Here is a 12,040-nt window from a genome sequence, read left to right as displayed (position 1 = left end):
TCAATCTGCTGTGTGTTCATAATATGGTCTCTTCCTTTTTTCTGGAAGTATTAAATATGATTTATTAATCCTGATTTTTATGAGTAACAATGCTCATAGTAACAATGCTTTGTAAACGGGACTAGTAGTAATTGTTTGAATGAAGTGAAACCAACCTATGTTAATAAACTATTTTTTCGAAACAAAACAATGTTGCACTTTTTTCCTTTTGTGTGAAATTAAATGCAATGAAAAATCATCCATTTTACAAATGCTGGACCATTTAATGTTGAAAAATAATTATTTTGCTAAAGTATTTTCTGCCTAATTTTTAAGTACAACATACAAAACAATACCACCATAGGCATAAAGCCATGCATTCCATACAATATTCTAAACATAACACCATAATGCCATAAAATCCAAGTTTTTTTTAAACTTATCTAAAAATAAAAAAAGCTAAAGATACAGTATATACTGGCATGATTTGCATTGACAATTTATATTATTGTTTTTATATTATTTTAATAGCCATTTAAAATAAAAGACACTTTGTTTGATAGAAACATTTTTAATTAATTAAAGTGCTGCAGTAAAGTGCTAAAAAGTATTTGAAATAAGTAAATCTGCATTTTCAGTGATAAAGAAAAATAAAAAAGATTTATGTAATAAATGAAAAAAATGAAGCATTAATAAAAATACAGTGTTGACTAGTGAAAACAATGATGCGATTTTTAATTTAGATCAGGTTGCACAAGTGCTACAATCTGTCCAGTATTAAATCAGTAGTGAATAAATGGAGTGTTTTGCTGAATTACCAATTGAATCATTCATCTGCATTGTTTTACAGGCAGAAATCAACAATAAAATCAGTTTGTCAATACTGCTTTACCGATAAAAATAAATCAAATTCCCATTTGCTCTGGATGTAAGCGATGGTCTCATTTGATTGTTGTAAATCTGGTCCTCACTGCTCAGATCTCCACTCCGGATGCATATGCTGCTGTAGTGGGCTCTCGTCTATATCTAGACACAAACGCGCAATGAGTCATACCAGCACATAATATAGTTACAGTTAAGGTCTGAAAGTGTTACATAAGGCTGCGTACCATCCGAGCTGATTTTTAAAGACGCCAGCCGGCTGACCACATCCTCCTCTCCTTCTGCATCCTTGTAGTCGAAGCCAGTGTAGCCCTGCTCGAGCTCACAGTACCGGATAAACCTACACAAACAAATACACATTAATGAACTACTCCATACAGACTATCAGTGTGACATTTTGCAACCATTTCCTGAAATGAAACAGAACTCGTTCCACTTTCAAATCCACGAACAAACGAAATCAAGTATCAATCACAGTCCAAAACTGGTGTGTAGTGCTTCTAAATATAACTGTAAGAAAAACAGGGAGATTTTTCTCTTGGGCATATGGCCAGTGTAAAGCGAGGTCATTGTTTTGCATAAGAAATGGTAATATGGTATGTTATAAAAGACCCTGGCAGCCAATCAGATGGTTTGTAAGTTCAAAATGGTTTTGTAAATTTAAAATGGTTTGCAATTGGCCTGTAGGCGTTAAGACTATTTGCCATTGGGTTGGTAGCAGGTTAAGCTTAGAGGAACATACATTACCTCTGCCAAGTAGTATCCTTGCTTAGGATGACTGGGTTTCCCACCACAATGAGCAGGGCTTTGGCTCTGGTCATGGCCACATTAAACCTCTGTGGGCAACAGAAGGGCTTTACTACAGGATGGCATCATTTCTCTAATCTAAGTCCAAACAGATGGTCAGAAAAGTGTTTGACCTCTACTGCTTTGACTATGAGCTTCTGTGATAGCTTGTAGCTAAAACAACCGCTATTCGATTCTACAAATGCCAACCAGTAACTCTTGTTCAGACTTTATAAACTTATGATCAAAAGTTTGGAGTTAGTGTGATTATTTTAAACAAAATGTATTAGTTTATTCAGCAAGGATGGATTAAATTGATCAAAAGTGACAGTAATATTATTTCTGTTCGTCAACGAATCCTGAAAAAATGTATAACGGTTTCTACAAAAATATTGAGCTGCACAACTGTTTTCAACAGTGATAATAATAAAAAGAAATGTTTCTTGAGCAGCATGATTTCTGAAGGATCATGCGACACTGAGGACTGGAGTAATGATGTTGAAAATTCAGCTTTGCTTCACAAGAATAAATTACATTTTAAAATATATTAAAATATAAAACATCTATTTTAAATTGTAATAATATTTCACAATATTACTGTTTACTGAATTTTTGATCAAATAAATACAGCCTTGACAAGACTTTAAAAACATTACAAATATTTCCAAACCTTTCCAAACTTTTGAACAGTAGTGTACAAACAGTATATATATATATATATATATATATATATATATATATATATATATATATATATATATATATACAGGGTGCACATAAGTGGTCCGCAGGTCCGCATGCGCGACCAAAATTAAAAATGCGCTGTGAAAATAAGTTCTGACAGCGCATTTGCGTACCGACATGGTTGACAGCTGTCAATGCACAATTACCATTTTAGATCGACAAACTGTACTGTATAAGATTTCTATTAAAACTGAAAGCATAATCTAGGCTACCCGCTGCCGTTTTCAAAGCAAAACTGTCTGTGACATTTCATTCACTGACGCAATTCCATCAGCAGCGCTAAACCCGGAAGCACATAATACTTACTTACCGGCAACCCGCCAAAATAAAAGCTCGCTGATTTTACGTTTGAAAATAAAAATAAAAATAATGATAATAATAAAAATATTAACATTTTATTTTTAAGTTTACTATAAAATAATTGCATTTTTATGCAATACTGCCTTTTTATTTTAAAATAAAATAGTATTATCACACTTGATTATTTAGTTTATTATTTTTAGTTAGTTATTTTATATATTTTAAAAAAAAAATAACTAAGTAAAGTGCAATAATATTATAATCACTATTATTAATTAATTTTTTTATAGTTATATTTTATGGGTCACACTACATGCCATGGCCCGTGTGAGGACCAAACCAAATCACCAGGTTCTCATATGAGAACCAGGCTGAAAAACTTATGTGCACCCCTGTATATATATATATATATATATATATATATATATATATATATATATATATATATATACCAACTTATTCAATAGAAATGAACTACAGACCTTCTCATTTGAGAGGAAGCCAATGTTGAAGTCTTGGTCCATCTTGACATAGTTGACGCTACTACGGACAGTAGAGACTATGATGACTTTCCTCTCTTGCCCCTGAAACTCTTCCACTGACCCCACCTACAAGAACCAAATAACAAACAGCACAAATGACTCATAAATGAGCTCGGAGAGGGAGAAAAAAAATTAATAAATAAGTTAAAATCACAGGCCAACCTTGATCTCTTTCCACTTGTTCAACTCTGACACAGTGTTCAGAGCTTTCCGAATTTTTTCCACCTAAAATGAATAAAAAATCTTTTGTTAAAGAGTATAGAGGGGTATTTATTTCTAATATTTTTTAATAACTTTTTTCTTTTTGCATAAAATAGCTATAAAAAGTGTTTAATCCAATAGGATTAAAATTATACATTTTATTCATTACTCATTATAAAGTAATTTTACAACACAAAGTAAAAATATCCATTCTCAGTCTTGCCTGTTTCCTGTAAGGAGTGATAATGCCAATGTCATTGGTGCTGAGTTTCGGCAGGCCCTTCTTGCCCTGCGTTTGAATGAGCTCGTTGAGGTAGCTGACGATGACCTCGATCTCAGTCACGTTGAAGAATGAAGGACTGTTGGCCTCCCTTTCATCTTTCCCCATCACTCCATGAAACACGACAGGAAATCCCTGTTCATTACAGAAACAAGAAAAATAAAGGTTCTTTATCGGCATCTATGGTTCCATGAATAAAATCCATGGAACCTTTCAAGGTTCCTAATAATGGAAAATGGTTCTTTAGATTTAAAAATGGTTCTTTTAAGAACCTTTATTTTTAAGAATGTAGAAACAAGATCATACTGATTTACATACTTCACATTGTGTTCAGTATATTTTGGTTCTGATTCTGTTTGGACATCCAATTATCTACAAAACCATGGTCAAACTAAAAAGTTTTTGTGTAGTGGTCTGGTACCTTCTTAGGGAGATGCTCCCAGCGACAGAAGGCCTCCCGCTCCATCTGGTTTGCAAACACCTGCAGTTCATTCTCATAGAAGAGCTCGTTGGGGATCTTGAGGATGGCGGGATGAGATCTGGGATGGGGTGAGCCGAACTTGACAATAAGTGATCCGTCATTACTTTTGACATTAAAAATGTACGAGTGATAAGATTAGAACCTGTAGTTGTGCAGAAGTTTGGTGACGAAGCGGGTGTCAAATCCAGAATGACCATCCTGGCTCTTCTGATAAAGAGGGTTCTGTTTCATCAGCCTCTCCAGGAGGGACTGACCTGTTGCATATTAAATGGTATTAAAAATATCATTTTAGGACTGAATTATAGCTAAGTTTAAGAAGAAGAAATAAATGCAAAATATAATAGAAGTCATGAAACATCTTTGAGTACCCAGTCCGTGAAGTTGTGCCAGTGGAGATCTCAGAATGGGGCCCAACTGCTTCGGGTCTCCGGCCAAAACCAGCTGGCCCTTCTCAGGGTCGAGCAAACCTTGGGCAGAGAGAGAAAGCGCAGTGTATAAATGAACAATCTGTTCTTCTAATTCAAGTTCTCAATCTCCTCTCCCAACCTTTCCTCATTTACCCGCGATCCCGATGATACACTCAGGCTCCATGGCTTGTCCGGCCTCATCTATGAAGATGTGTGTGAAGTGACCCTTACCAACACCTCCTGTCACGAGCCTGAAGAACACACAAATAGATATTCATTTTTAGCCAGCAGAGCAGAACATCCCAGCTAGCACAAAGCAAATTGAGAGAACATGACAGGACTATTATGATACTGCACACAACCAGAATGGACCGAGTTTCAGGTGCTATATTAGTGTTACGATTGAGCTTCCTGTACCTTCCAGCGGTGACCAGAGTAACAACAATGACACTGTAGCCCATCAGAGCTTGTATAGATGGGAGCAGGAAGCTGTCCTCAGCCTCATTCCAGTTACTGTGTTTCTGTAGGGTACAGATATAAGAATTATATATATATATATATATATATATATATATATATATATATATATATATATATATATGAGATGGAAATATATAACATTTTATTTACATGAAATAATTATTTTGAGATATTTTTGCAGTACATCTCTGATAAATGTGACTACATATACATATAAATATAAATGATATTAATATACTATATTTAGGTATACACCTTTTTGGTTAATCTGAGTAAATTGAGTGAACAGATAGATAGATAGATAATTACATATATATATATTATAATATATTCATAATATTTACCTATATAATATAAATTATAATACATTTTGTATTATATACGTAAATATTATTAATACATTATAATTCATATAATATTATAACGAAAGGTGAAGTTGAGTCATTGGGGTAGAGTATTCTGCGCAGTGTGCTGGTGTTACCATCTCCATATTCCATGCATCCTTTTGTGCATGATCTATACTACATACAGCAAATACGAGTAATGGTAGTATGTCATTCCAGACACTCCCCATGTGTATGTCTTACCAGCAGTTTCTGCGGTAAAGTGCGTGGGTCTCTACTGGGGGCACAGAGTCGGTAGAGGCGATGGCCATCCACATATCCTAATAACCTCTCACACAAGAGGTCACAGGCACTGTTTGAGGGAGCGCAGGCCAGGATATGGGTTGTAGCCTTGGATTTATTCACCTGGAAGCAATAAACAAACACAAAGTCATGTGTCACATGGCTGTTTAAGGCTGCATTAAACACGTGAATGAAGTAGTCCTTATGATTGCTTTTACCTGCTTTATGGCTTCCACCACTGTGACAGTTTTGCCTGTGCCAGGGGGCCCAAAGATCAGGTAAGGTGCTGGTTTGGATGTGCCCGACACGATGTGCTGCACTGCCGCCTTCTGCTCAGGGTTGTTCTCTAAATCTTTATTGAACATGCTAGAGGACAAACATGGTAATGTTTGACAAAAACGCACAGAGTGAGGACCAAAACTCTAAGACCACTATTTTTCCCCTTATTTTACACAGTGAAACATATAGCTCAGGTTACAGTATCTTTGTGTTCCTATCATTATCAAAGAGGAAATTCCTAACGCATGTGCAGATGTGCTGTAGCTGTCCATAAACTGATGTGTGTGAGTGTGTGCACTGTGCATGCAGACCTGAGGTGTGGTAGTGCAGTGTGTCCAGTGCCCTTGTCAGAGGGGAACAGCACATCTCCCAGTCCATGCTGGCCAGCGAGCTCCACTGCCCTGTGCTGAAGCCTTATGGGGAAGCGATTGATGTTGAACTCTACATTGAACTTCATATTGCTAAGAAACTTCTGGAGAAGCCTAGAAACACAGAACCAAAGACGTTAGTTCATGTTTTTTTTTTCTTACGCTTACAAAGGCTGCATTTATTTGATTAACAATATTGCAAACAAGTATTAAAAAAAAATAGTAAAAAACAATTATTATTACAATGTTACAAATGTTTTTTGTTTTTTATTTAAAAATATTATAAAATATAATTTATTAAAATGTAACTTATTCCTGTGATGCAAAGCTGAATTTTCAGCATCATTACTCCAGTCGTCAGTGTCATATGATCTTCCAGAAATTATTCTAATATGCTGATTTGTTGTTCAAGAAACATTTCTTATTATTACCAATTTTGAAAACAGTTGTGCTGCTTCATATTTTTGTGGAAACTGTGACTTTAATGAACATAATGTTCAAAAGAACAGGATTTATTTGAAATAGAAATATTTTCAAACAATGACTTTTGATCAGTTAAATGCATCCTTGCTGAATACAAGTATTCATTTATTTAAAATAAAATTAAAATAAATAAGTTTCTTTAAAAATAAATAAAAATCTCACTGAACCAAACTTTTGAACAGTAGTGTATATATAAAATTTATGTAATTACTATCCATGAAAGCTACGTTTCGTGTTCTCACTGTTTGTAATATTTCACATTTCTTACTTCTTGGAGAAGCCGAGTTTAACTCTGTCAAGTTCTACACGATGGACATAGCCTTCATAGACAGTGATGGGCTGGTTCCTGTCCTCTGATAGACAGACGTTCAGTTTATCTCCTCTTAGTACAGATGGTCTGTTCTCTGCCACCCCTGGTACCTGAGTTAAAGACAGAGACAAAGTAGTCAGAAAAATAAAAAATTCAGTCCATCTGGCATGAATAAGAACACATCTGGTTTTAGATAATTGTGCTTCTCACTCACTTTGAGAATGAGCAACTTTTTGTTTGATTTGTCGAGGGTCATGGTCTTGCCGTAGAGATCGTACTTCTTGATGTCCACCTCCATCTGAATCTCTTCTAGGTGTAGGAGGAGGTGAAAGCGCTCAGTGTAGTTCTTCATGCATAGCTGACTGTCCAGCACTCGCCTGAGAACATACAGATACATACTCAGAGAGAGATCTGTGTAACTAACTTTAAACTTCAGTACATCAGTTCAACACAATTTCCTTGCTGTAAAAATGTCCATGCTTGCTTGCCTCACTCTCAGAAGTTGCTGTCGTACTGAGAGTGAAAGGCCCTCGGAGTCCTCCAGCTTGTGTTTGGCCAACTCTTTCAAGTAGGCTGGGTACTTATATAGATTCAACTTCACCATAATCCTCAGAGTATGTGTGATGAAACTGAAAAATACAATGGGAGAAAGAGTGATTCAACAATATTGAACACAATAGATAGACAGATAGACAGACAGACAGATAAATAGATAGACAGACAGACAGATAAATAGATAGACAAGACAGACAGACAGACAGACAGACAGACAGATAGATAGACAGACAGTAAGAGACAGACAAGACAGAGAATAGACAGACAGACAGACAGATAGATAGACAGACAGACAGTAAGAGACAGACAAGACAGAGAATAGACAGACAGACAGATAGATAGATAGACAGACAGACAGTAAGAGACAGACAAGACAGAGAATAGACAGACAGACAGATAGATAGATAGACAGACAGTAAGAGACAGACAAGACAGAGAATAGACAGACAGATAGATAGACAGACAGACAGTAAGAGACAGACAAGACAGAGAATAGACAGACAGACAGACAGATAGATAGACAGACAGACAGTAAGAGACAGACAAGACAGAGAATAGACAGACAGACAGATAGATAGATAGACAGACAGTAAGAGACAGACAAGACAGAGAATAGACAGACAGACAGACAGATAGATAGACAGACAGACAGTAAGAGACAGACAAGACAGAGAATAGACAGACAGACAGATAGATAGATAGACAGACAGTAAGAGACAGACAAGACAGAGAATAGACAGACAGACAGATAGATAGATAGACAGACAGTAAGAGACAGACAAGACAGAGAATAGACAGACAGACAGACAGATAGATAGACAGACAGACAGTAAGAGACAGACAAGACAGAGAATAGACAGACAGACAGACAGATAGATAGACAGACAGACAGTAAGAGACAGACAAGACAGAGAATAGACAGACAGACAGATAGATAGATAGACAGACAGTAAGAGACAGACAAGACAGAGAATAGACAGACAGACAGATAGATAGACAGACAGTAAGAGACAGACAAGACAGAGAATAGATAGACAGACAGAAAGACAGACAGATAGATAGTTAGATATAGATAGATAGATAGATAGATAGATAGAGACAGACAAGACAGAGAATAGATAGATAGATAGATAGATAGATAGATAGATAGATAGATAGATAGATAGATAGATAGATAGATAGATAGATAGATCTAACCTCTCAGGTGGAACCCCTTCTTCTACAATCCTTTTCTCCGGTCGGAGTCGCCGGTTCTGTTTGGGGTTATATGGACTCTCTGGGCCCAGTGTCTCAGCTAGTCCCGACTGAACCACTGCCTCCAGTTCCCGGACTATACAGAAGGGCTTAGCGGAACCTGGAGGATCTGCCTCTGGACAGAACTCAAAGTACATGGTGGCTGGAAAGTGCCCATGGTGTTGGACTTTGTAATGCACTTCAACAGCATAACTCTCACCTAGCAGATAGATATCAATTTGACATTTTTGTGAGCATCTTAATTTCATTTGAACATCAACCAATCAATCTATCTATCTATCTATCTATCTACAGTATCTCACAGAAGTGAGTACACCCCTCACATTTTTGTAAATATGGTATTATATCTTTTCATGTGACAACACTGAAGAAATGACACTTTGCTACAATGTAAAGTAGTGAGTGTACAGCTTGTATAACAGTGTAAATTTGCTGTCAAATTTACAACACACAGCCATTAATGTCTAAACCGCTGACCGCAAAAGTGAGTACACCCCTAAGTGAAAATGTCCTAATTGGGCCCAATTAGCCATTTTCTCTCCCCGGTGTCATGTGACTCGTTAGCGTTACAAGGTCTCAGATGTGAATGGGGAGCAGGTGTGTTAAATTTGGTGTTATCGCTCTCACTCTCTCATACCGGAAGTTCAACATGGCACCTCATGGCAAAGAACTCTCTGAGGATCTGAAAAAAATAATTGTTGCTCTACATAAAGATGGCGTAGGCTATAAGAAGATTGCCAAGACCCTGAAACTGAGCTGCAGCACGGTGGCCAAGACCATACAGCGGTTTAACAGGACAGGTTCCACTCAGAACAGGCCTCGCCATGGTCGACCAAAGAAGTTGAGTGCACATGCTCAGCGTCATATCCAGAGGTTGTGTTTGGGAAATAGACGTATGAGTGCTGCCTTCACAGGGCAGCATTCCAACATGATAACGACTCCAAACACAGCTTCAAGACGACCACTGCCTTGCTAAAGAAGCTGAGGGTAAAGGTGATGGACTGGCCAAGCATGTCTCCAGACTTAAACCCTATTGAGCATCTGTGAGGCATCCTCAAATGGAAGGTGGAGGAGCAAGGTCTCTAACATCCACCAGCTCCGTGATGTCGTCATAGAGGAGTGGAAGAGGACTCTAGTGGCAACCTGTGAAGCTCTGGTGAACTCCATGCCCAAGAGGGTTAAGGAAGTGCTGGAAAATAATGGTGGCCACACAAAATATTGACACTTTGGGCCCAATTTGGACATTTTCACTTAGGGGTGTACTCACATTTGTGGCCAGTGGTTTAGACATTAATGGCTGTGTGTTGAGTTATTTTGAGAGGACAGCAAATTGACACTGTTATACAAGCTGTACACTCGCTACTTTACATCGTAGCAAAGTATCATTTCTTCAGTGTTATCACATGAAAAGGTATAATAAAATATTTACAAAAATGTGAGGGGTCTACTCACTTCTGTGAGATACTGTATCTATCTATCTATCTATCTATCTATCTATCAGATGACGGCCTCTTTTTCTCACCTGGACAGAGGAGAAGAGGAGAAACACGGTTCACTCTCCTCTCATCTATGAGAGTGAAGCAGCGCATCTTGTGCAGAGCTGTGTAGTATGTGAAGTACACACAGTTCTCGCCACGGTTTACGATGTGAAACTTCACCACAAATAGCTTCCCTTGCTCCTTGATGATGAACGTAACCTTCCCTTTGGTGGCCTTGGGGTCAGAGGTTATTTCGACACCTCCTTTGTCCTTGATGAGTTCAGCTCTGAAAGAGAAACATGTAACAATAAGTTTCAAAAGTAAAATGTGCCACTGAGAAGTGACGCCTGTGATAACATTCATATTATTAATTTTTCACACATGCATCATGCATTTAAAGGTGATTTTGTTCAAACAAGCAGAATTATATCTCTGATGATGATCACCGTTTCACTCTGAGTTTGTTGAGGATTTCTGAAGCGAGCTTCCTCTTCGGGGTCAGGACAGGTTTGGGGGAAGAGGATGCTGGGACAGAATCTGGGGCCAATGTGCTGGTGTTCTGCTGTGTGAAAGATTTCCACTGATCGCAGTAGTACACACGCACCTGTCAGAGGAGGGGAATGATGAAATGAAAATATGCAATATGAGTTTCTTGACAAATGGACTTAAAGACACAATACATGTTCATTTGATTTCACCTTTGGTTTCCCGTGAAAAATAACTTTCCCAGGCCTTATACTGGCTTTATTAAAAAATGATAAGGCACTGATCACATTGGAAAATTTAGGTTCTTTGCTTCCATCCCTGAAAAAACAAAGGAAAAAAAAGGAAACAATCACATGCAACTGAGTTAAACCTAGAAAAACCTTACAGTCTATGAGAAAAACAAAGCTATTGCATCAATGCAGATCCTGGACAGTGATATCACACACAACACTTGTCTACAAATGGCACACTATGTTTTATTCCAAACTTTGTATATACAAAGACAAAATAAAGCAAAACTTGACATGAATGAATCTTGTAAAACAGATGTGGCAGATACTGAACAGATGACTCTGAGTCATTGTGGCAAACCTTTTAAACTCAAAGTTGTAAATATCCCGAAGCTCGTTTCTGTCTGTTTTCGAGATCCTCTGCCCCAGAAACTCCAGGAAATCAAGCCCTACTTCGTATGATGTTCTGAGAGAAGGCATTGTGCTGTTGTTTATATGTCAGTAGTTTGGGATGTTATCTAGACTAGGCGATTCCGGAATCGAAACTGACTGTACGCAGTCTAACGGTGATCAAGCAAGGGTACATCGGTAAAGTATCGTATTTGGTCTCAAACGAAGGAGCCCTGACAATTTCTTCACTACTTATATAAATTACTTGACTGCTTGAATGCTGAATTATTCCAACAATGCCAATGCATTAACAACTTAAACATCAAAATGAGTCAATGCTTTGCAAACACTGCGCAGTTACCGGTCTTAAAATTTTATAATGAGATACTCTCTTTAGTGACACTCCCTAAATCCGTTGAGTTACATAAGATCCATAGAGGAGATACCCTTTTCATGGATAGTTAATTATCTGGATGGGGTTATTTAATTAAAGTTTTTT

At 37.4% G+C, this 12,040-nt stretch overlaps 1 protein-coding gene across 1 annotated transcript; it reads right to left on the bottom strand.

Annotated features, from left to right (window-relative positions):
• Positions 1-258: 258 nt before the first annotated feature.
• On the bottom strand, positions 259-11,722 carry mov10a (Mov10 RISC complex RNA helicase a). The gene is made up of 22 exons (XM_058778933.1): positions 11,513-11,722; positions 11,134-11,239; positions 10,882-11,039; positions 10,480-10,721; positions 8,901-9,156; positions 7,637-7,777; positions 7,363-7,525; positions 7,107-7,258; positions 6,299-6,469; positions 5,927-6,074; positions 5,670-5,831; positions 5,020-5,123; positions 4,756-4,853; positions 4,564-4,662; positions 4,338-4,449; positions 4,136-4,253; positions 3,658-3,849; positions 3,396-3,458; positions 3,174-3,299; positions 1,609-1,697; positions 1,089-1,201; positions 259-1,005 (listed from the first exon to the last, which is right to left on the bottom strand). Exons 1-22 carry the CDS (start codon positions 11,629-11,631, stop codon positions 947-949), a joined length of 2,991 nt encoding a protein of 996 aa, XP_058634916.1. The 5' UTR covers positions 11,632-11,722; the 3' UTR covers positions 259-946.
• Between the last annotated feature and the right edge of the window lie 318 nt (positions 11,723-12,040).

Source organism: Onychostoma macrolepis, chromosome 06 (assembly GCF_012432095.1).
Source record: "Onychostoma macrolepis isolate SWU-2019 chromosome 06, ASM1243209v1, whole genome shotgun sequence".
Classification (NCBI taxonomy): domain Eukaryota; kingdom Metazoa; phylum Chordata; class Actinopteri; order Cypriniformes; family Cyprinidae; genus Onychostoma; species Onychostoma macrolepis.
Note: the sequence above shows the minus strand (reverse complement) of the source record. Positions and strands in the feature narration are given on the sequence as shown.

Coding starts and splice junctions, on each gene's coding strand:
- mov10a (XM_058778933.1), bottom strand. CDS start 11,631: ATGCCTTCTCTCAGAACATCATACGAAGTAGGGCTTGATTTCCTGGAG. Junction 11,240..11,512: donor TACAACTTTGAGTTTAAAAG/GTTTGCCACAAT, acceptor TTGTTTTTTCAG/GGATGGAAGCAAAGAACCTA. Junction 1,202..1,608: donor AAGGATACTACTTGGCAGAG/GTAATGTATGTT, acceptor TTGTTTGTGTAG/GTTTATCCGGTACTGTGAGC.